The sequence below is a fragment of the Molossus molossus genome, unplaced genomic scaffold (assembly GCF_014108415.1).
Source record: "Molossus molossus isolate mMolMol1 unplaced genomic scaffold, mMolMol1.p scaffold_m16_p_16, whole genome shotgun sequence".
In the NCBI taxonomy this organism is placed as follows: domain Eukaryota; kingdom Metazoa; phylum Chordata; class Mammalia; order Chiroptera; family Molossidae; genus Molossus; species Molossus molossus.
Window position 1 is genome coordinate 62918693 of NW_023425351.1, and position 24861 is coordinate 62943553.

Below are 24861 nucleotides of genomic sequence, written 5' to 3' on the forward strand. Positions count from 1 at the left end.
CACGTACAGACTTTTAATTTCCTGAGCACAACTTTAAGTTAAAAAAAAAAAAAACACACACCAAAAAACGAACCACCCCCAAACCTTTCCCTGCCTGGCGTATGTATCTCTCACACATGCAGGCACGGATGCCGTCATCTGCCTGGGAGAAGGCGGCGAGGAAAGGCTGCGGCTGGTTTGTTAAGATTAGTACTGGTGATCCGAGGTCGGAAGTCAGGAGCTGACCAAGTGGCCACTAAGAGAGGCGAGAATTCAAAGCATCAGTAGAGGCCACATCCATGGGTAGTGGCCACACTGGATGCCCTCTGCCTGTTTGGCTCAGCTCTGTCACCAACCAGCACGTGACAGTCAAAAGAGGAGTGAAGAATGGCACAGAGGGAGTGGCCAAACCTTTCATTTATCTCCCTGACCAACAAGAAGATTCAGAAGGCCAAGCCGATGGTCTATTAATACCCTGAGCCTCACATGACCAGCATGAAGCATGATGAAAGAAAACAAAGCCTTGAGTGGTTCTTGGAAGGGCAGTCGGCTGTGCACTGTGACTCATCAGGGGGTGGGAGGTGGGTCAAGGGGGTGGGAGGAGGGCAGGCAGAGCTGGGTCTGAAATCCATCCAAAATCCAGATTCCATGTGACTACCATCTCATGAGGGTGTCACTTTTAATCTTGTCTAAAAATGCACCAACCACAAGGACAAGCACACTCTCAAAGCTATGACTGTGCATTTGAGAGAAAAGGAAAAAACCCTTTGGTCTGATTGGGATGATCTCTAAGGAGAAGGAGGACCACAGCAGCCAACACTTGTCCATCCACAGCAGAGTGACATGTTAACTACTGCATGTTTAACCCTATCTCGAGAGAAAGTCCTTTTCACCTCCAGGGCAGCTGTGGGGTCAGAAGGAGACCTAGATTCTCTAGCTGGGTGACCTTTACGACTGTCATTCATTTAGCAAGTGTTTTTTGAGCGGCCACTCTGTCCTAGCACTGTGGTAGGTGATGTGGACATGCGGATACAGACACACGATCCTTAGACTCATGGAGTTTCCTGTCTAATCTGTGATGCATGTCATTTAACCTCTCAGAACCCCAGTTTCTTCATTTCTAAAGTGGAAATAAAAGGACTACTTAAATCACAGGGTTGTTGTGATAATTAAATGAGATGAATATATAAAAACCCATTGTAAACCAGATGTAAGGCAGTATTATTATAAGGTATTATTTCTTCCCCTTCTAAACCCCAATCTTTTAGAGAAGTTTAAAGTTGATAACAGAGTTAACAAAGTTTTTCCTGTAAAAGGCCAGACAGTAACTATTATAATCTACCTGGGCCATACGGTCCCTGTTGCAACAACTCAGTTCATCAGTTGTAGTATAAAAGCAACCCTATACAATATATAAATGAATGGGTGTGGCTGTGTTCTAATAAAACTTTATTTAAAAAACATTTGCCCCTGAGTCACAGTTTGCCAACTTCTGCTATATTTCATAGAGTTCAAGAGTGAGGGCTATCGAGCCAAACTGCCTGCCTCAGTTTCTCCATCTGCAAAACATACATAATAATAGTACCTATTTCAGAATTGCTGTGAAGATTACATATGTTCATAAAGCACTCATAATGGTGCCTGATACCATGAATATACTCAATAAATTATTATTATTAGTTTTTATCACAATACACAGAATATTACTAGGTAAAATTACTGCTGGGTTAAAGATTTTTAGAACCCCTGTATTTCAATTTTATGTATTGTCAACCAAATGTTTAAATGCTTTCAAATTTTAATATTCCTTTCTGTCATTTTTATTATGCTTGTGCTACATTTAATAGCTCCCTTTATTAGTTGATAAAAACTAATGTTGATACATTTTATAACTTACATAGGTGCATCAACCATGAAATTTTATTTTGCTAATAATAATGAGTATTTATTACATGACAAACTGTGCTAAGCACATTAGATGTGTGATCTCTCTTTTAATCTTCAAGGGCAACCCTGTGGGGTGGGTTCTCCATTTGACAAAAGAGGCTACCACAGCTCAGAGAAGTTAAGTAACTCACCTAAGACATACCAGCAGTAGTTAAGTGGTGCATTCAGAACATGAATCCGACATGTCTAACAGAAAACATGTATTCAACACTTCAGTCTCTCAAGGCCAATCAAATTTGCATCTAGAGTCAAATTTTACTCTAAAAATAGTAATAATACCATGTTCTGTTATGTTCTGGGAAACAGAGTCTGGACATTTTATATCAATATTACCTGTGACGTGACAGCTTTTAACATTAAGGGTGAAATAACACCCAGAAAGTATTAATAACATGTTTAGGATGAGGCATTTGCCTTGGGTAAACCATTTAGGTCTATTTATCATATCAGCAGAATGCTATAGGCCCAGAACCAAGCAGGAGGCAGTGTTGTGTGAACTCTGTGGTCAAGAGGACAGAATTTATTAATTCTGTTTCTGTGTCAAGAGAGCTGTGTGCCTAGGAGAGTAGAATTGTATCTAGCAATTTATTTACCAAGATGGCTTAACCAGTTGGATTCTTTGCCCCTAGCCACAGGAGAAAAGGGGAGCAGAGGAAAATGTCTTGTTTGGAAGTGGCTGTTTGTTTTCTGCTGGGCACATTTTAGCCAAGGTGCCAGTTATTTGTGGCTGTGTTTAAGGAGAGGCAGGAGGGCGAAGGGGGAGGAGGAGGAGGGTTCTGGGCTCCTGAATTCCGTGGTGTCATCACCACGTGGGTTGTCAGGGTATGTAGCATGATTTGCAGTGACTGGTTGTGTGTGCAGTAACGGGTGGTTCTGGGCTACCGGAGGAAGGGATGGTGGTCACTGTATACCGAAACCACATCCTGCCCCTGAGCTTTGGCTCATGCTCGTTTTGGACACTTGAGTAGGAGAAAGATCTAGTTGCAAGCAACGTCATCTAGCAAATCTCGAGCAGATATCAACCACAGTTTAAAGATGAATGGGCAGAAGACAGACTTCCCTCCTAGCTCACTTTACCCACAGGAAAAGCAGGCTTCCTCTCTCTTCTTCCCTTAGTTCATCTTTAACACATAAATCAGCTCACGTCACTTCTCTGCTTGAAACCCTCAAATGGCTTCTCTTTGCATGTAGAAAAAAACCTGACCTCCTTACCATGAAGGGCAAGGTGTCCTGGATCTGGTTCTTGCTCCTTCTCCAGCCTCATTTTGCACAGTGCTTCCTCAGTTCATCCTGCTCTGGCCACACAGCCTGCCGTTGGTTCCCAACAGGCTCAGTCCATTCCCACCTGCCAGCCTTTGCCCTTGCCATGTCTTTACATGCTGGCTCCATCCCATCCCTCAGGTCTCAGTTCAAACGTCACCTACTCAGAGAGACCTCCCCTCAACATCCTATATGGAAACCTCCCAGTTACCACCTATGGTTTCATAGTTCTTCATTGTTCCATTTATACATATCTGAAATGATCCTGTTTACGTCCTTGCTGATTGTTTAATGGGGATATGAACCTCAAGACAGCAGGAGTCATTTTGCTTATCCCTTTACCTCAATGTGGCACATGGTAGGTACTCAACCAGTATTTGTTGGTTCATAGATTAGATTAGAATCAAGGAGTGTGATAGCTGGAAGGGACCTGGGAAACAGTATACCCAAATTCCTCCTGCTATAGAGGAGGAGACTCCTCCTGATGGTCAAATGACACAATCAAGGTCAATGGTAGGCAGTCTGGATTGTCAGGTTGGTGTTCATATGGGGTCTGGTCCCAGAATGATGCCCCAGGAGTCAGTGACTTGCAATGCAAACATATCACAAATACTTTCCAGTAGGGCAAGCAGCTGAGATCTAGAGTGACACTAAATAATTGGGGCTTCAGAAGCACCCACAAAAAATAGCAGCCCCCCTACCTGTTAGTTGGAAACAAAACTACACCAAGGTTAACCATCAGGCTACTGTCTAAGCATACTCCATTCTGCACAGAATATTAAGGACATAATTTATCCCTAAATCCCTCCATCTCCTATAACACTGTGCTCTGCAGTTTGAATTCATGTCTGATTGGAAAACATGCCACAGGATTATCAAAGGTAGAAAAGAAACTTCAAGAAAGCCCCTGCCCTTTCTCACATGCTCAGTACCCAAGCCAGATGCCCAGAGGAAGATGATACCTCTTGCAATAAACCCTTGGCTACCTCAGGCAGTGCCTCTGTCTGCACCGAGTGCTCTATACTTACAAGACCCTTATTTAGTCAATGGATAAATAACATTTAAAACAAATGAAAAACCTGGAAAGTTTTGTCCCGACTTTGAGCTTGAACACTGACAGGCTAGAAGAGGGAAAATTTCAGCTGCATTAATAATCTGCAGGCATGTCAAGACTGGGTAAATATTATTTGCAAGTGAAACATCTCTCTAACCGAGGGCGTTAATATCCTAAGAAGGAGGGCCAAGTTTACACGAATTAATTGTATTCTCAGCCGAGAGAAGCATGCCTGTCTTCCATCCATCCCAGATATTTTTGAACGTGCAATGGCTCCCTGCTCTCTGTTGCAGCAGCCTGAGCAGCTCTGTTTGACTCAATGATCCTGCTTAAATGGACTCCCCATCTACTCCAGCACCCCCCACTTCCACCCTATGATTCTGTGAGTTTGGACGTCACACGGCCCTCAGCCCCTGGCCCACCGCCACTCCCTTCCACTGCTGTTCTTTCCCATCTCAGGTTTCTCTGCAGGGCGTTTGTCCCTGCAAAGCCTTCCACCCTCCTCTCTACCTGGCCCAATCCTGGCCATCCTCCAAGGAAAGAGACACTCGGCTTCGACCTCTTCGAAGATGCTGTCTCCAGTGCGCCTTCCTCCATCCTCCAAACGGGACCAAACTCAACTTGCCACTTCGGTAGCAGTACCCTGTTCCCCCAAAGTAGCCCAGAAGCTCCTGACAAGCAGGGCCAGGTCTTACAGGATTCTCAAGTGACTATGGCAACGCTAGGTATATGGTTATGGGTTTAATACAGAATTACCAGTTTAGGGGGTCAAAAGCATTCACCCCCGAGCAATTTGCTATGTATGGGGACCTAGCAGGAGGATGCTGCCAACTCCTTGCCATTGGAGAGCATGCCCTTTAGTGGACTCCAGGGGTCTTCAGATCCTAGGTCATAGATACCTAAACCTCTATCTTACCCTCAGCCACAGCAACTCAGAGCACAGTGTCCAATGCTCTCAGGGACCTCTTTCCTTGAAGGGGAGGAGTCTGCTGAACTGGCACTTAGAACCACACTCACCTGTCCAGTTTAGCATGACCCCTGTATTAAACACCTGCCTTAGCCTAGACGTCTAGGTAGACTCTTAGTCTAAAATATATTTCGGGGCATGTGGTGGGATATGTTTAGGTTCTGAGTCCTCAAGATAAACGTTATACAAAGACAGGCACACCTTTGATCCAGGGATCTCCAAAGTGGGATGGATGGTAAAGAAAATCATAAAAAAATTAAAAAAAAAAAATCAACCTCTCTATTTTATTTCCTCTTCAATTTCCATTTCTGAGTGTTTTCTAGTGCCTGTAATAAGGACCCTAAAAATAATATTAACAACAACGATGCTCAGTGAGTGCTTACCACGTACCAGGCATTGTTCGAAAGCATTTCACGTGCTTATGATCAGTTTAATTCTCACAGCAGCACAGGGGAGATACCATTATCAGCACCTTTTAAAGGTATGTGATTTACTAACGAATTTATGAATATATATATACATCGACAGCATATGCTTTCGTTATTTATTTACTGTTAGGAGTCCATGTCGAAAACACCACTATCTGATCTCTCAGCCTTCCCGTTTCTTTGGGAACCCCTACTTCTGTTGGAACCCTGCTGCTTCCGAAATGACTCCATTACTCCTGTGGTTGTGTGGGCACCCCTCACTTCTCCAGGTAGCCCCTCATTTCTGGTGTGCTCCCCCACTTCTGTGGTCATATCCTCATGCCTGTGAGGGTCCCCACTTCTGTGGGCTCTCAGACACTGCAGGACCGAGAAGACCAGGAATTCTGAGAGATGCAGACTTTCTCCTGGGAAATCACCAGCAGCCTGATGGGCACTCACTGCCGGACCTGCCCTGAGCCCCCACCGCTGGTACTCTGCAGGGGGTCCTCTCAGTTCCCTACCATTTCTGTGAGCCATTCTCAAGTGGGCTTATGGATCCGCTATTTTGACTCTGTTGCCATCAAGGTGGCTGGCCACCTTCCCTTCATCCCAGCTTCCCAGGCCCAGTGGAAAAAGATACTGTCAGTTTTTTGTTTTTTTTTATCCTCACCCGAGGACATTTTTCCATTCTTTGTTCAGGTAGAGTGGGAGGGAGAGAGAGGAACAGAGAGAGAGAAATATCAATGTGAAAGGGACACATCGAGTGGCTGCCACCCACACGACCAACCAGGGCCGGGGACAAACTGCAACCGAGGTATGTGCCCTTAGCGGGAACCGAACCCGGGTCTCTCGGGACCGCAGGCCGATGCTCTAACTGCTGAGCCAAACTGGTCAGGGCGATACCGTCAGTTTTAAGATCCAAGTGGCAGAGGCCACCCTCCATCAAAGGAAGGCCAGCCACCCAGTGTGTGCTGCACTAAATTAATCCAAGGTCAGTGTGGCAGAGGGGCCGCCTGCTCATGCGCATCACCACCCCCCAGGGGCTTGGCAACAGCGTGCCCTTAATTGAAGGCATTGGGTTTGCATTTGAGTCACAGTGCCCTATTTCAGCCTTTGTTTGCCAAACCGCCAGTCAACTTAAACTAAAACATGTTTTTGGAAAAGACTTTTAGGGGTGGTAGGAATGCACAACTTGCTGGAAACATTCGAATGGACTTCGGGCGGAAATGCAGGAAAGAAGTAAGAATGTGCATTGGTTCAGGTTGTGAAGTTCCTCACTGCAGAGGGACAGAGAATGTGGTTGCAGGCTTGTGTTTGCCCTTCCTGATCCGCTAGGTATTAGGGTCAGTTCATCCCCGCCAGGAAGCCAGTACTCAAGGTTCTCCAGGACCTTCCTGGTCTGAACTTGGCATGTAGGGTTACCACCATCTATGTGGCCACATTCTCATTCCACAGAGAGAGCTGGGAGGCCCAGGTCAAAGGCCATCCTGGTATTAAAGCATCCCGTGCACCTGCCTCAGTGACTTGTTTAAAAACCTAGTGTGCAAAATATAACATTTGGGCCACCAAATAGTTCAGAGCTGGTTTGCAGACTCGAAAACACACTGGGATCAGCTGGTGGATAAATGTCGGTCGAAACCCCGGGGCCCCACGTCAGCCAATGAGCTCCATCACCGCGAGGTGGGCTCCTGCAGAGCTGACAGGTGATTCCAACATACAGCAGGGTGGGCCGCTGGCCACAGCTGGCTCACTCCATGGAACCTCGGGCAGGGCGTGGTCTCTGAAACCTTCTCGGTTTCCTGACACCGACTTTCTCTGCTGCTTCTCTGGGCCCCGGGTGAGTCAGTCAGCATTTCCCTCCTGTGGTCACCAAGTTCGAGCCCCACCACCAGCCCCTGGAATCCTCTCCAGCTCCCCTGCCCCCCAGGGAAATTTCCAAAATGTGTTGGTCATGAGGCATGGTGTAAACAAATATTTCAAAATGACCATTCATAAAGCAGTAAGTTGCTGCTTCTAAAGACTGTAAGTCAAAACCCACAGTTAAAGTTGTATGTAAGCCATTGAGGGTGTGTGGGGAAGGGGGTACGGGGAAATGAGTGTCGCCTGAAGCCAGGTAGGATACAAATACTACATAAAACCTCTGCAATCTATATTCAAAATTTTGGGTTCCAAAAATTCCACAGAATTCTTGTGCTTACTGATAAAGCTGATAACATTTTGACACATCAGTATTGGCCATCTCTTTTACCCTTTGCCTGTCTCTTTTTCTGGAGATGACAGTCAGCACGAACACGACATCTTTTTTGAAATGTACTTTGCCTTTAAAGAGATTAAAAACCATTCTAAAGGCCTTAGAAGTTGGTTCAGTTTCTTACTGGAATTAAGGAGTAGTTGTAGCATGAAGAAAGCATTAGGTCGACACAGTAACACAGGATAACATACTGGTGAGCCACTTTGCAAAGTTGGTTTAAGGATAAAAAGAATGTATTAGAAGTGTACTGAGTTCCTCACAAGAAAAGCCTCAAAATTTGGTGCCTATCATTAAAATGTTTTAAGCTCTTCATAAAAATAACATATTATTGCCCTGGCCGGTTTGGCTCAGCGGTTAGAGCGTTGGCCCGTGAACCAAAGAGCCGCGGGTTCAATTCCGGTCAAGGGCACGTACCTCAGTTGCATTTGGTCCCCAGCCCTGGTTGGGGTTGTTTGGGAGGCGACCAATTGATGTGTCTTTCTCACATTGATGTTTCTCTCTCTCTCTCTCCTTCCCACTCTATCTGAAAATCAATGGAAAAATATCCTCGGGTGAGGATTAAAAAAATAAGTGAATAAAATAACATATTATTTCTCAAATTATAGAGGGCTCTAACAGTGAAGGGGAAAAAAAGATTGTTCTTTCCAAAACAGTAATATTTTTCCACTACTCTGAACCTAAAACTCTGAAAGCTCTCAGCAGTTTCTCTAACTTAACACGTACTTAAGAGAAAGTGCTCGTGATACAGTTCGCAATCAGATGTTCTCTGTGCTGCGTCTTAACCAACTGCAAGATTTCCCAGTTAATCGTTATTATTTTTAAAGACGAAAACCACTTTTCATCAACTAAACTAAAAAGCTATTTTAGGAGGTATCAATGATAATTTGGGTAAGTAGACAGTAATAAATATCAGTAGCTGACTCTGCATCACAGCTTCTGGTGTGCGGAGTGTCTCCATATACAATATATTGCTGAGTTTCGCAGCATCCTGTGCACTTGAGGTATTCTTAGTCCCTCTTACGGAGGGGGAAACTGAGTCTTAGGCTGAAACAGTGAAGGTAGTGGAGCTGGGACCTGACCCCAGGCCATTTTAGTTTCAATCCTCTGCTTGCATAGAATTTATTGTAGACTACACAGGTTTCAGATCCTCCCTTGTTACTATGGAGCTTCATGACCTTGGGCAAGTCTTTTTATCTTGCTGTACACCTCCGTTGGTTTCAAGAAAGATAATGAAAGTACCTACACTTCGGAGGGTTATTGAAATGATAAAGGAGGATAATGAGCCTGATGGTATGAAATAGATTTTCCCTGTTCCTTTCTGTAATTTTATTTCTTGTGAAAGGACTAACAGGTGGGAAGGAGAACCCTCTAAAAACGGTCCATGTTGCTGACCAGGTTGTAATCAAGACGCCAGATCTGGGTGTCTGTCTCTAACACCTGGGGGATGGAAACTGTTCATATTCTTAGCAACAGTTTCCAGACTTCCTGGGCCTGTCTCCAACCAGCCTGGACTGGGTTCCAGGCTGCAGTGACCTCCCTGAAGTGGCACAGTCACAATGAATGACACGGACATTTCATCAAGACGGGCTCACATTTTCAGCCCTTTTGGATTGGAATAAGGGCTCAGCTGAAGAGTAGACAGATCTGCTCATGTGGTCCCAGCTCAGCCTCGAGCTTCTGAGCTATAAGGAGGCCTGGGTTTTCATCAGGTCAGCTGGGACGGCAGCCCTGCATCTGCCCAGATGACAGGTGAACGATCCAGGCCTCAAGGGGGCCTGAATGTCATCGCTCTGGCGGAGCCTCTGCAATCATCTGACTCAATGACATGGCACGAAGAAGCACAACAACCCAGGAAGAAGAAAATAAAACCCAAACCAACCAACACCCACAAGGGGAAAAGTCCCTCCTGCTTCTGAGTCTAACACCCAAACAGCTGCTACCTCCCAGGCTGAACCCCTGGCAAAAACACACAAGGTTTCTTAGGGGGAAAAACAATAATGAGACAATCAAGAAGAATCCCTGACTTGAAGGTTATGGTTAGACTTACTGCTTTACTATCTTCATCAGTGATATTTTGCTAAAGCTCATTAAAAACAAAGGGAAAGCAACGGACCCAAACAGCTCGTTTTAAGCTCCAGGTAAACACAGGACTGGATATTGTTATCATAGGAGGGCAAAGGTGAAAGGGAGTCACGGGAAGGAAACAGTGAGGTGCTTTGAACTCATCCAGGGTTGTGGTCTAAACCCAGAATGCCTTGGGGTCACCTAGAGTCAGCTGCACGAGGACAAGGAGCAGGACAGTGAGAGCAATCAGAAGGTTCTTGGAACAAGCCACGGTGCTTTACGACTTGCTTACTGCGGAATCTCAGAATTCTCTCCCTCATGCTGCTGCCAGAGTCCGAGCTGCTGCAGCTCCCGCTATCCCAGAGGCTGGGAGCAGCTCGCTCCCAGGACTGGAGGCAGCCCGCAGTCCTGTCTGTCGGGGCCAATCTCAGGGACGTGCTAAGGACCCATGTAAGAACCTGAAGTACGTTGAGGGAGGGGGAAGTTGAGGAGTTCATTTCTGCTTTCCTCAAAGTTCTCAGGGTCCTAAGAAGTTACTTCTTTGGGGAAACTACTTATAGACAACCCGGAAAGACAACTCAACTTGAGAGAGAGGCTGGATCAGCCCTTGGGTTCTTGAGACTTACCCGTACGACGTAGTTAAATCTCCTGGAATCCAGAATGGCAGTTGAGAAGTCCAGCCTGTTGAAAGCTTCTCCCAACGTGCAGTAACCATGGCGCTGAACAGAAGAGAGGGTGCAGAGGTTACTGCAGAAAAACCCACCCGGACTGGGCTGAACAAGCTTGGTGCCTGTCTTAGGCGACCATGACTGTCTGCTCCTTTCCTGTGCCGTGAGATGCTTTCCCCGGGAACCCCCACCCCTCTGAGCCACAGATATGGGGCGGGCAGTTACTTCAGCCAGTGACTCACATTAAACACCCTCTTCGCGATGGGTACCACTCAGGCCCTGGTTCTCTGCACAGAGTAGCCAGGGAAATTCATAGGCAGCTGTGTCAAGGAAAGGTTGGGAGCTGGGTATGTGATGTGTGAGATGATGGTGGGTGGCTGCTCACTTAACATGCTCCTGGGAGGAGCATCAGCCCTAACCACCGACTGCCGGCTGCCTTGCCTCACTTCTCCAGGGCTTTTCTCAGTTTGAGAAGCATCCTTAAGGCTTCATGAAGAAGCAAAAAGAAGTCTTGATCTTTGACCCACGAGCCCACAAGGAACTGGGAGTGGAGAGCCCTGACTCATAGTCCCAGCTCAGCTCCGAGTATCTGGGTGCATCGCCGAGCCCCTCAGGGCCTCATGTCACAGAGGCAACTAGATGTTCTCCAAGGTCCCTGACAGCGATAGAAATTCTATCACTCTCTCCTACTGCCTTGTATCCTAGTTGACTGAACAAATAAATGCCAGTGCAGAGAGAAAATATACACAAAAGGGTTTTAAAGTGCCATGCAAGTGAGGTTATTACAGTGTCTTGTCCCCTTCTGCATCAGCTGGGCGCCCCACCCGGAGCAGGCAGAAGCATTCTGCTATGTTTAGTGACTAGCTTTTCCATGGCTAAAACATAAACGAGTTGAAGTCGAAAGAGATCTTAGAACAAAAAGGAGGCACTGACCTGAGGCAAAGGCCAGGGCTTTATAATAATATATTTGAGGTGGGCATCTTTATAAACATTTTTACATACATTCTCTTACACAGAATGATTGGGGGGGCACCTGGTGACCTTTGCTTCTCTCTCTCTGGAGCCCCAAATTCTGATGGTTGGCTAGGTAATGGGCTGCTCGTCACCACCACCCACACCCAAGAAGACAGTCATGATTTGCAATAACACTGTTGCCCAATTCCCCCCGCTTCCCTACTCCCCCCACTCCGTCTGGGAAAGGTATGAAGCTAAGGGTACTCTTTAATAAACAGATGATACTCACCTCTTTAGTACTGCCTTTGTGAACATAGATCCATTTTTCTTGGTGAAAGTCTATAGAGACCAAAAGAAATACCCAGCTTTAACATGCCTAAGATTTTAAACTTGTTTCTTTTTCATTCATCCCAAAGTGTAAAAAGTTTTGACAAAAAAACAACCACCAAAAACAAAAAATAAAAACTCTACTGACGATCTAAGAGGCTGCAAATGTCTAACTTCTGCAATGTATAAATACTGGAGTTACAATTTACTGTCTGATGCATTCCAAATCTTTGATATTCAGATTTAGTATCTCATAGCTCCTAATTAAAAAAGCAACAACAACCTAACACCCAAATACAAGTTTGTTTTATATGCCAAGCCTACAACTTATACAAGGCCATAAAAAGTAGAAATAAAACTGATAGCACAAGGGAACCATGCAGTATGGGTGAATTAAACTAAAGATCTGTAATTCCTGCTTATTAATACAACTTTATACTCTCTGTTGATATTCACATACAGCATCTAGAAATGTTACAAGTATTTATACAAAAAAGAGGGAGAAACAAATCTATTTTCAAAGCTTCAGAACGGTTCAAAATAAAAGCACACACTGGAACTGATTCAGCTGACCATATCACTGTATAAATAGCCAAATTAACTATGTCAAATATAAGTGACAAGCAAGAAAAAAAACCCCAACTAGCAACTGACTTATAAACAAGACTATAAAGAACACATTAATCTTGCTTGTAAAATGCACAGCCAGCTTTCTGAGTGCAAAGATCCCAGCATCCTCTGTCAATGACACAGTAAACACTGAAGCAGATGTCTAACATGCGAGGTGTGATTATCCATCCCACCCCCAAAGAACCAATCATAACGATCTTCAAACAGCTTTCTTAAGTTCAAAACAAAGGGCTTACACTGAGTTTTGGTTTTGCAGTTCAACATGTCCTTCTTTCTCTTCTTGGCTGCAACATCATAGTTCAGGCTGTTGAAAAGATTCTCCTTATTGTATACTTCCCTGTTGCAGTAACTAGGAAAAACAAGACGAGAGGGGAAGTGCTGTAATAGCCATACTTCAACTTGAGTTGTTTCCCTAAATAACTTAATGTGTTATAAAACATGGACATACATGCTTCTCAAACACAACAATAAAAATCCCCCCAACGAGATCTAGCCAGGCACAGATTTCCCTCTTTCGGGATCAGATACTGTTCACATCTCAGTGGAAGGCAGGGATGGAGGCTTCTGCGTCTTTTGAATTCCCAACAGTGCCTGCCATTGTAATTGAGACACAGCCCTGCACTATTTCACTATATGACTTTAAGCAAAAAGGATGAATGGCAGGAGTGGGAGAGGGGCCATTACTGGTATCCCTGGAACACACAATGCCCTCATTTTGCAAGAGCACCCACCCCAAGTTGCCTTTAAAAAAGATATAATTCACCTACCATACAATTCTCCTATTGAAAGTATACCCAAGCTGCTTTTAACTAGCATGCTTCTATCAAGCCTTTCAAACGTGATCACAGTTACAAAAATCCGACTCGCAAACTCCATTTCTAGGAGACGTTTCGTGAACCGAGCTCGTTGTTTATAATGGACTAACACTAGGCATCGTGCTGCGAGGTGAAGACCTTGGGTCCTCAAGGAAGCAAGCCGAGGTCACAATGAATATGTTTATAAGGGCCAAAAAGACAACTGCCCAAATCCCACGTCACCGGAGGATGCAAAGGTGCAACCAGGGTCACGTGGATTTTCCCTGGTAGGCTGAGCCACCATATGGAAGGACTGACAATGCCTTTCCTTTTTTTTTTTTTTTTTTTTAATCCTCACCGAGGATATTTTTCCATTTTTTTGTACAGATAGAGTGGAAGGGAGAGAGAGAGGGAAACATCAACGTGAAGGGACACATCGAGTGGCTGCCACCTGCACGACCAACCAGGGCCGGGGACAAACTGCAACCGAAGTACGTGCCCTTAGCGGGAACCGAACCCGGGTCTCTCCGGACCGCAGGCCGACGCTCTAACCGCTGAGCCAAACTGGCCAGGGCTGACAATGCCTTTCAAAGTCTGCAGAGTTTCCGCGGAAGGGATGCAGGAGAAATACTGAGGTAGAAAGAGAAGGTAGGTTCCCAACTCTCCCAACTCTCAGGGGGCTGTAAGTATATGCAAGACAGGTTTTGGATTGCCAACTAGTAAAACATAAATTAGATTTTTTTAAAAATGACACCACCAATACATTAGAGTCCTATAATTTTCTGAGTTCCTCTGCTGAATTGAAAATATGATTTGATTTATATCTTTTTTGAACATACACCTATTGGGTAAAATCAGACACACCTGTATTTCTCCAATCCGTGACATTATGTAAATGGTAAAAAAAAAAGAGGGTTTGAAGCAAGTTCCAGTACCTTTTGCTACAACAGTCTTTCAAGTAGCACCTCAATGAGTACAAGTAACTTGCTAAAATGCTTGCACATGACAACACCAACAATATACTCCGTGTTTCTAGACCCATCGAGATAAACTTGATGGATAACCAATCATTTGTTAATCTTCCCTTGGAAGGCCCTGCTTAATCCCATTTACTGAGCTTCCAAACATCTTTAGCTTTCTCCTTTTCATTCAAAAAGACAGGATATTTTTAGGTTTCAGAGAGAAATGTCCTCTCTCAGAGGTACTTTCTTCCGAAAACCAAGGGTGACCGTTTTGGGCCGGGCTTTGTGTCACACAGCAGCGTGTTTGTCCACTTGCACAATGATAAGGGTCCAAAACCACCAACCAGTCAGTTATCCGCTCCAAGGTCAGTGGAAGAGGGGCCGAACAAAGGGAGGGCAGAACTCTAAGTCCTTAAAGCTAAGTTAAGAAATTTCAATCAAGGTTGAGGAGAAGGGCAAAAATGGAAGGTCACTTGACTGATCCGTGATGTACTAAGGCCAAGAACAGCTTTAGAAATTAGTGAGGACATTTTGTGTGCAAAAATACCACACGAAGGCTTGTTTTCAAAGGAAACACACTCATCCATTACGAACAAAACCCTACAGCTTAAATTCCACATATAAAGAACCCTAAAACGAAGCTGCGTCATTCTCAATCACACATGGAAGGTGTAACAGAACATTTTCAGAGCCTGGGCCATAGATTGTGACCCTTCCTTAGGAATTTTAAATATTTATATTTCATTTCATTCTTTTCTAATTGAAAACCTTCCTCCAAAAAAATGTGAGCCCTTGCTTTCCTCACAGAAACGACAACAACCTGCGTTCAGTCCCAGTGACTCATTCCCAAAGCTGGTTTCAGAAGAATCTGACATAACTGATGATGTGCGCTCACTGCAGAATGCAGAAAAGCTTGGACCAAAGCGACACCACACACGTTTCGAATGGCTACTCGGCTCTGGACCCCAGAGGTAGGCCCTGCAAGGGAGAGCTACGGGATTTATTTATGTTGCCTGCTTATACGTTTTCTTTTAAGCAATAATATATTCAGTGAGAGGCTATTTTGAGAGTTCAAGTCTGTCCATTTCAAGGAATTGCAAAGTCAGTGGGAAATCACATGAGAAAAATTGTTTTAACGAGAAAAGCCACCACCATTTAGGAACCCGTGACATTTATTTATTTATTCCAAAAAAGCAAAACCATTTAGAGAGGTTGCTTTCTTTATGAAATTCAATCACTGCCAGTAAATTGCTATTTTGTCGTCACTTCTTACTAATGTTGATTTTTATAGGCACAGGCCTAGAAGAAGAAAGAAGGCCTCTCCCAGCCCTATAGTATTATCACACATTCCAAAATACTTGAAGACAACTTTAGAAAAGGTGGAAAGATTTCAAAGTAAGACCATTTTGGCAGCAGAGATAAAGGGAGGAAGGGGGGGGGGGAGCCTTATTTCTCATTTCATTCGCAGTAACAGGCCATTTAAGAAAGCAGTGGCTACTCAGAGGCTCAGTTATAGATTAAGGCCAATGAGATTTCTGTGCTAATTTGCCCCATGAAATACCCAAACTGTCAAACTTAACATGGCTAGTACCCGGATTGCACAGTAAAAAACAAACTGCTTTGTGTACAAAGCTCTTAGAACAGTGCCTTGCTCACAGTAAGCACTAATAAAAATCTTAACTATTATTTTTATTTTCTTATGCTCTACGTATCCAGGGCACCAAGGTCAACTTCCTGCTTCCTGGTTCAGACTTAGCTATATTGGAAAGCAACATGAAACTTCACCTGCAGGACTGGAGGCGTGGAGAAGGTGGCAGAGGCTCAGAGAGCTGATTACTCACCTGGGGCTGGGCTGGGGGCAGGGAGAGGGGCTGTTGGTGGGAAGGGCTTTCTTTCTCAGGTGCCCCAACCACCATTTCCTTGAACCATTCTTGGACCACCCCAACTCATTCTGAGCTCTTCCCTTGAATTTTCAGTGTCCCACCAAATTTAACACCGTCATTTCTTCTCTGTCTTACATAGTTTTTCAGCTTTTTGAGAAGGGGCCCTGCTTTTAAGCTTATCTGAAATCCTCCACAATCTCATTTTGGGGTACTTAGCTGCAATGGGCTTTGTAGCATTCAGCTGCTGGAGGAGGACAGGGCCTCGGGTCACAGAGAGAATGGCCAGCAGAGTCCAGAAAAGATGCACTGTGCGGACAAGCCGTGGTCAACACTGAACACCAGCCCCCAGGCTGAAACACTCCCAATGCACCCCGACTCTTGTTGGGGCAGCTCACACCAGCTCGCACAATGGTGTGTGGAATTGGAGAAGTGTACCATGTCTCTGTAGTCCTCTGTTTTACACCCCCACCCCCTTCCTTTTTGAAAGGGCTTGCCTTTTGTTTTCTCTGAACAGGAGAGGCATTCAACTTCACCTGTGTAGGCAGGCACTCAGCCCAAACCTGACATCAGAGAGAAACATCACCAAGACTCAAAACAGTGGGGATATTTGAGACTACAAACCGAGGTCTCAGAAGGCCAACCACTTTGAAGAAGTTGGCAGACTTCTCATGCTAAGTAAGGAAGGGATTGTTTACAATTGCTGTGGAAAAAACATACAGGACTCCACAAACAAACAGCCAGCTGCTTTGCTAGGAGCTACCAAATGATTCCTAAACTCTGACTCATCAAAGAACCACAGGCAGTCGCTATACTGATCACCATTTGTGATAATGATGGTGAGTAGGACAGTCTAGCTCAGGTTTGAAACTGGAGGAAGGAGAGGAGACTCATGAAGGGCACTACAGATCTCAGTCTAGACTTAACTTCTGTGTTAAGTTAAAACAATCTTCAGGTCTCCCATACCATGGAGAGAGATGCACCACTATTTACTTCGAAAGGATAGTGATACTATCTTATCGCCTGGAGCAGGTACAGTGGAAATATTTATATGAACCAGAGGCTCTGTATTTTGAATCCTCTCCTGCTGAGCACAGTGGTCTGCTTCCCACTGAGGAGCATCCTACATTATATCTGGGTGAGTCACTGCAGCACAGCTCAACAGATCACTGCTGCACTTCTCTAGAAAGACTCTGCTCTGTTATATAGAAATAAAGTACCAAACATTAGACCACCGTTCCTTAGGAACGAGGAAGGAGGAAGGAAACTTCTCTATTAGGACAGAATAATTTAGGCATAATTGGTAACTTGAGTTCCTAAAAGACATAGTCTGGTGACAGCAGGTGATCTTTTTATTTTTCTGAAAGTAAATATCTGATTTTCCATAAATAAAATTTCTTTGCAGTGCTCCCCAAACTGCCCGGGATCTGCCTGTAAGTATCTTTAGCATAGAGGTCAGTATGTTCTTGTCTTCTGGACAGGCCTCCAAGATTAAATACTATTCTTGTTGTTGTTTCTTTCCCCCTTGGGAGACAAAGAGTTGATGCTTTACAAATCACAAACAGATGGGGGGCTCTGGAGGTCAAGCTGTCAAAATAACCATGTTTTGTTAAAATTAAGTGTCAAGAGGTCAGCCAAACAACCACAGGTTAAGTCTCTGTAAGAGGGAACCTGGCCATTATAAAACTGTCCACTGAAGTCCATTGAAGGGGGTGGGGGTTGGGGCAGGGGTTTTAACCAAAATGGGTGAGAGAAGGCACCCAAGGGTGACCAGGCTGCATAGACCCTCTGTGGACCAACTTTCATTGCTCTCTTCACCTGGGCCAATGCCAGGGCTCTGGTAGTCAACCGTTGCGAATCAAGCCGGACAGATTCCAGACCACCTAATTGAGCGCTTCTGTGTTATTAACCAAGCAGAACTCCCGGCTCAGAGGACCTCGATTTTCCACCAGACAGGGCTCAGGTGGGACTTCAAGTCCAGGGGTTCAGCAGAGCCAGGTGGGATTTTTGCATTTAATGAGCACCGACTGAAATAGGGGTGCACTCACTATACGAAGAAAATTAACCCAAAGTGTCACCGAGGAAACAGGTGTAAATGCTTGGTCCTCCCAGAAGCAGACTTGTGGGTTTCATCCTCCTCCTCAGCTCTGCAGCCCCCACTCCTGACCACCTCTTCGAAAGTCCGCCCTGCAAGGGCGGGTGCCCCAGGGCCATCTGGCCACCCCTTCCTGGTTACTAATCCTCCCTGCCTACTCTGTGGTCGCCTGTGCGTGGGAAGAGCCTGGTGGCGCTCCGGGCGGAACCCGCATCCGATGCTGTCACCAGAGTGTACCCACAGCGCTGGGGCTTTTGGACCCCGTCACTCCAGGGGGAAAGGCGCGCGGCCCACTCGCAGCGCCCCCACGCTTGCAAACTGCGCATCCTCATGGCAGGGGACCCTTCAAGTTGTATGCTTACGTTCGAGTGTTTGTCGTCAGATTCTTAGAGGGACCCGGGAACTGTACATTGCAGTGCCTACTTGGAGACGCTGACCTTGAACAAGAGAAATCAAATCCCGGGACTCCCGTGCTCTGATGACATCTGCAGAAACCACACGACTCACTCCCACCCCCGGGCCAGGGTCTCCCTCCTCGTCCTAGTCCAACCTCGCCTGACCCCCATTCACCCGCCCCGCTCCCCGAAACCAGCCTGGGTCCGTTTCTGGGGCTGGAAGTTGGTGGCGGACCCGCTCACCTGCTGAGGTCGCCGACGAAGCTGCCGCTCTTCTCATCCAGGAAGCGCTTCCAGCCGTCAGCCGTCTTCACCCAGCTCTGCCCAGGGGACCGCCAGTCCTGCCCGAGGAACGGCATGGCACCGCGCGGACGCGCCGCAGCACGCGACAGACTGCTGGACCGACCCGCCCGCGGCCTCGGGGACGCGCCGCCCTGGGTGGACGCTCGGGCGCGGGGCGGGCGCGGGGCTGCGGTCTCGGGGCGCGGGGCCGAGTGCCTGCGCTGGCGGAGGGCGCTGCGCCGGGAGGGTCGCGGGGCGCGCGGGACTCGCGAGTGCGGCGCCGCGGGCCCGGCCGCAGTATTTATCCCGGGCCGCTGGCCGCCGCTCTTTGTTGCCGGAAGAGCCGCCTGCTCTTAGCCCGCCCCCTCCCCCTCCCCCCCGCCGCGGCCCAGAGGCCACGTGGCTTTGTTTATGAGCTCGGCTTGTTTTCCGAGGCGCCCGCGGCTCCTGCTCCTCTGGCTGTTGCACAACCGCGCGCGGGTGGAAACTTGAAGCCGCGCTGCGAGGCCGGGGTTCCCGCTGCCCCTCCGCTCTGTCCCCTCTGCGCTCCCTCCCCGCCCCCAGGGCGCAGCTGCCACCGCCGGAGAGCAAGGCCTGGTCCTCGGGGAGCAGCGTCCCATCCTCCCACAGCTCCCGGGCTGGCGAGGTGCAACTAGAAGGAGGCCAGAGCAGTCTGGGTCACTGCGGGCGGGAGTGGGAGCAGGGATAGCTCCCCTCTCACCCCGAGCTGTCGCGACGGAGCCCTGCAGTCACAGCGGCCTTCTGGGAGCTGGGCCCGGGCACAGCGCCGCCAGGAGCAGCGTGGGCGGGGGCGCGGCTCCTGAGCCCGAGCACTGCCCAGACCCCACTCTTGGACCGAGGAGGGACAGCCCCGCACCCCACCCTGCCCGAACTGCGTTAACGGTTCCCAGGTCCGCTATCAGGCCTGCTTCCCCCGGTGGCAAAGGAACGAAAGGGAGAGGAAAGTAGGCCGATGGCATCTGGTCCCCGTTGGGTGGGAGTGAAGAGCAGGGACTGTCTCCCAGCCCATCCTGAGCACCCTCAGCGAGCAGCGCCGGCGTCCGGGACTCCTGGACCCGCACAGAGCCGCCAGGGAGCAGGATAGGGGTGTCCTAGCCCCACTCCCTGTCCAACCTCCTCCGTGGCACCAGAGGCTGGGCTTTTGTATTGGAGAATCCCTGTACCCTTCTCCCCTTCCGACTATTCCGCATCCTTTGAGCTACTAAGTCCTCTCTGGGAAATAATAGGGCAAGAGTTTTAGTTTTTGGTGAGGGTTAAGGGAGACTGATCTGGATTAAAGGGATTGCACCGTGAATGCCAGATGAGGGCCCGGGGGCCCCAGAGAAGCGTGGAGCCAGTGACTTACCCAGGTCACAAGGCTAGTTTCTTCACCACCTTTAGTAGAACCTGAAATTACCGTTTGCTTTCACTCATTATTTTTATTTATTTATTTTTTGGTAACAATCTATCCCTCTCTGCATAATGTAAACTCCATGAGAGCTAGTCCTTCCTGTTCAAGGTGCATCCCAGCACCTTGCCAGGCCCAGAGTAGACAGACCTTCAATAACTAGTTATATGAACAGGTGAGTGGGTGTGGGAGGCTGCTGGCATCAGGGTAGCTTCTTGCCCTTCATGATTTATAGTTATGCTTCACAGTCTGAGCCACTTGGTGATTAGATTGCACAGAACAGAGTGAAAATTCCCTGCTCAAGAATTAGCTTCCCACCTGATTCATCCAGATCTCTTCCTCTCCAGCCATCCAAATCTTCTGTTCCACCAACTGTACAACCTTTAAGGCTCAGGGTAGGCAAAGAAATTGTGTGTGCCTTGGGGGGCCGGTACAGGGAGGTACATGTTGGAGGGGGGAGGAGATGTTTTTAATAAAGTCTGTTTTCAAGTTGCCAGAGTTATCTGATTCAGGTTTCCCACCATAAATAATTTATTAGTGTAGTAATAGTAAAAATAGCTTGTAAAAACATTGCAGAAGGTCCTAAACAAATGATCATGCTAACAGATGAGACAATGTTGGGTCTGGCCTTTGTTGGAGAGAATTGCTATCTGCAAGGAAGCATAATTAAGGGATATGATTATTAAAGATGCATGCTAGTTACATACCAGTGAGCTACATCTCTGTAGAAACCAAAGGAGGCAGGTAATCTGGATTCTGATTCGCTAGAGCAACATACTGCCCGTCCAACCTGGATAAATGACAAATTTTGGAGGCTCAAGAAAGAATAGAGCCTATAATGCCTACCTTTCAAGATTGTTTAGAAAGTATGGTAATAGGATTATTGGTGCCAGTTCTTTCCTCCCCTTTGGTAGTGTTAGGCATCCACATAGCCCATGGCAACTTAGTGATGTATACTTCCCTGATTGTTGACATTGGGCTTGTCCATGTGACTTGTTTTGGCAAATGGGACGCCCATGGGTGTCATGTGAGCAGGGATATGATGTGGGTGTTTGTCTGGTTGGACTCATCCTCTTGTGTTTTCACTAATGCTATGGCACTAGTGGCCACTGCTCCTGGAAACTTGGTCTCAGGATAGGACACATGGAGCAGTATCCTGGTTGCCCTATAAATACATTAGCAAGAAATGAATGTTTATTGCTGAATGGCACGGAGATGATTGTGGTCCTTCATTACACAGCATCACTGTTTCAATAGCTGACTATTATAAAGGGTTGAGTGGCTGAAAGTTTTTTTTTGTTTTTTTTTTTTTAACTTCTAAAATTCAAGCACAAGTAGGAAATCACAAAGTTTTTTTGTCCTTTTTGGCTAAGAACTAATCTCAGGAAGCCTTCGTGTCTGTTTCTAGTCCCTCAGCTCTATCTTCCTCCTCAAAGAAAAAAGTTGTGGCTATCGTATCTTAACTCAGGCTCCTGAAGTATGAGTGCCGGCTTTAGATTTCCCACACTGTTAAAAATCTAACCTGACATTTCTTTATTTTATTTTATTTTATTTTTTTATTCAGATAGAGTGGAAGGGAGAGAGAGGAAGAGAGAGAGAAAGAGAAACATCTACGTGAAAGGGACACATTGAGTGGCTGCCACCTGCACGACCCAACCAGAGCCAGGGACAAACTGCAACCGAAGTACATGCCCTTAGCCGGAATCGAACTCAGGTCTCTCTGGACCGCAGGCCGATGCTCTAACCGCTGAGCCAAACTGGCCAGGGCTGACACTTCTTTAAACACATGGTTTCTGCTAGGAAGCCTTGTAAGGCTGAGCTCCTCAAGACAAAGACTGTGCTGGGCCATGTCTAGAACAGTTACCTTCACGTCAGATGCTGGCTTGACTTGGCAGAGGCTCTTTGATGGAAGCCCTATCATGGCTGAACATTTGAGAATCACGAAAGCAGAGTATTTATGTCATAGCTTTGGACTGAACATATGGAGGCAGAAGGATACTCTGAGAATTTCACAAGTCACAGACCGGGGAGGACCCGCCTGACCTGATGGTTTGAGCAGTACACACCATGTGGGTACCACAGCTGTGAGTTCCGTAGCGTGGACACTGAGCCGATGACTCTCCTGAACGGGTTGCATGCTGGGTATTTGATTTTTTATATGAATGCTTCTCTGTGAGCTCCTTGTTGGTAGGGCTGAGTCTTAGTGGTTTGGTCACCACAGTGCCTAGCATGGTGCTTGGTACATAACAATTAATAAATAACTCAATAAATGTTATTGAACTACCCTGGGATGCTGTTAGTCCCATGTCTTCACCTATTGATATCTTATTACTTCTAAGGACATAGCAAGTTGGGGAGAGGGGAGGGTTGGCAGCCCCCAGCGTAGCTGAATTCTCTGACAGTGGAGCCTTACCAGTTGGTGAGGCAAATGGGGAAGGTGGTCAAAAGGTAGCATCTCAGAAGGTAATGTTTTCATGTGTTTGTTCCCCCTGATGGCAGATGCTAGCCCTGCTGAAGAAACGTGCCAAGCACTTTGCAAAGATCATTTTGTCTAATACTCCTCACAAAAGCTGGTGAGCTGGGTATTGTCGTCGCCATTTACAGATGAGAAAACTGAGGCTCAGAAAAGTTACCCAGCCTGTTTAAGAACCCTCAGCTAGCGTGTGGTAGAACTCAAGCTGGTACTCAGGTCTGTTACCAATTCCAACTGGAGCCAGATGACTAGGTTCAAATTATAGTCCCCCACTTAAATAGCTGTGTGACCTTGGGCAAGTTACTTAACTTCTCTGTGCCACATTTCCCTCATTTGTGATAGCACCTACCTTAGAGGGTGTTGTGAAGATTTATTGAGATAACATGCATGAAGTACCTACAATGGTGCTGACACCAGCGGTCCTCGTTATTATTATCTTTATGCAAAGTTGGCAGCACCATCTCTGACTTCCTTGAGGCCCTGTCTATCTTCCCCACCAAATTTGACCTTTTGAGGTCACTCAGCTATTTTCAAGATACAGGAAAATGTGTCGATTAGAGCAAATTGTGCAATAAATGATAGTTTTCATGTTATTAGTTACTGTTTATTGTACTTGGAGCTATGGAGATGGGTCCTTTTTGGTTCAGAAGACTAGCTTTTTCAAAGGCGAGCCTGGTACAGTTTTTTGTTTTGTTTTTTTTTTATCCTCACCTGAGGACATTTTTCCATTTTTTGTTCAGGTAGAGTGGGAGGGAGAGAGAGGAACAGAAAGAGAGAGAGAGAAACATCGACGTGAAAGGAACACATCAAGTGGCTGCCACCCACACAACCGACCAGGGCTGGGGACAAACTGCAACCGAGGTTCGCGCCCTTAGCGGGAACCGAACCCGGGTCTCTCAGGACCGCAGGCCGATGCTCTAACCGCTGAGCCAAACCGGCCAGGGCCTGGTACAGTTTTAGCCTACCCCTCCTCATAAGGCTGCTTAGAGAAATTGTAGAAAGGACTGAAAAACTTGGATAAATATGAAGTGCTCTGTTGTTTCTAAACCAAAATGACATTCGTTTATAGCTTTGACCCAGGGACTGACCACTTCTCAGTGAAATGTAATGCTGCTTTGTTTTCTTCAGAGTTTCTCTTTCTGAAAGGGTATTGTGTGTGTGTGTGTGTGTGTGTGTGTGTGTGTGTGTGAGAGAGAGAGAGAGAGAGAGAGAGAGAGAGAGAGAAATACTTATCAGCAGTAGTTGTAAGTTAAAAATAACTTTAGCTTTTGGGTGAGGCAGGAGCTGGAATCAACCAAATTAGTTGACTCGCCCTGTCCAAATCAGAGCAACTTTTATGAAGGAAGAGCCTAAGGAATTCAATATGTTAAATCCAACCTGCAGTATTGTCACAAGGAATGCATGCTTAATGCCACAACAATTTGCATATGACGCTACACCCAGCCTGTCTAGGGTGGAGCAGGCTGGAAACAGTGTGAAGTGCTCTGTTAGGTGTGTTTGAGCAGGAGCCGCCCACTGTGTTATTTTTGGGTCTCTGGCTGCCAAGAGTTGGTCAGACACTTGTCACCAAAAATATTCTCATTCTTTTAATGAGAATCATTTGGTATTCCTCAGCTGTGGCCCTGGTTCTGTTTCTGAGAGAGAGTTAAGGACATTTTGCTATAATCCTCCTTCTTTCATAGACCAATGGTTCAATTTGAATGAAAGTTATTTTTTCTTTAATAAGTAGTAAACACGTTTTGGATACAAGACTGATAACTTTTGTACAATATGAGGAAATGATGGAAACCACAACATTTACACCAGTAACCTAGACTTCCAGTGCTTTTTTAAAAAAAAACAAACACAAATTTTAAAATGAGGATGTTACAATTATTATGATAAGTTTGTATGCTAAATTTATTATGGATGTAAAGCTTTAAATAGTGTATTAGTACCTAAAATTGGCTGAAACAAACCTATCTAGAATCCTTCAAATGGTATCTTGAATGGTTGAGTAGCAAATTTTAGTGCAGAGATTTCTTATATGCAACCATAGTTTGGAGTAAAATTCATCCAGACATT

At 46.3% G+C, this 24861-nt stretch overlaps 1 protein-coding gene across 1 annotated transcript in view; it reads right to left on the reverse strand.

Moving 5' to 3' along the window:
* FBXO32 (F-box protein 32) overlaps positions 1–19079 on the reverse strand; it is a 34861-nt gene extending 15782 nt beyond the window's left edge. The window contains exons 1-4 of the mRNA XM_036263975.1: positions 18878–19079; positions 12745–12857; positions 11841–11890; positions 10556–10648 (exon numbers count right to left, since the gene is read on the reverse strand). Of these exons, the coding sequence (XP_036119868.1) occupies positions 10556–10648; positions 11841–11890; positions 12745–12857; positions 18878–18993 (372 nt within the window). The 5' untranslated portion in view covers positions 18994–19079. The remainder of the gene's footprint in view (positions 1–10555; positions 10649–11840; positions 11891–12744; positions 12858–18877) is intronic.
* Positions 19080–24861: the final 5782 nt, after the last annotated feature.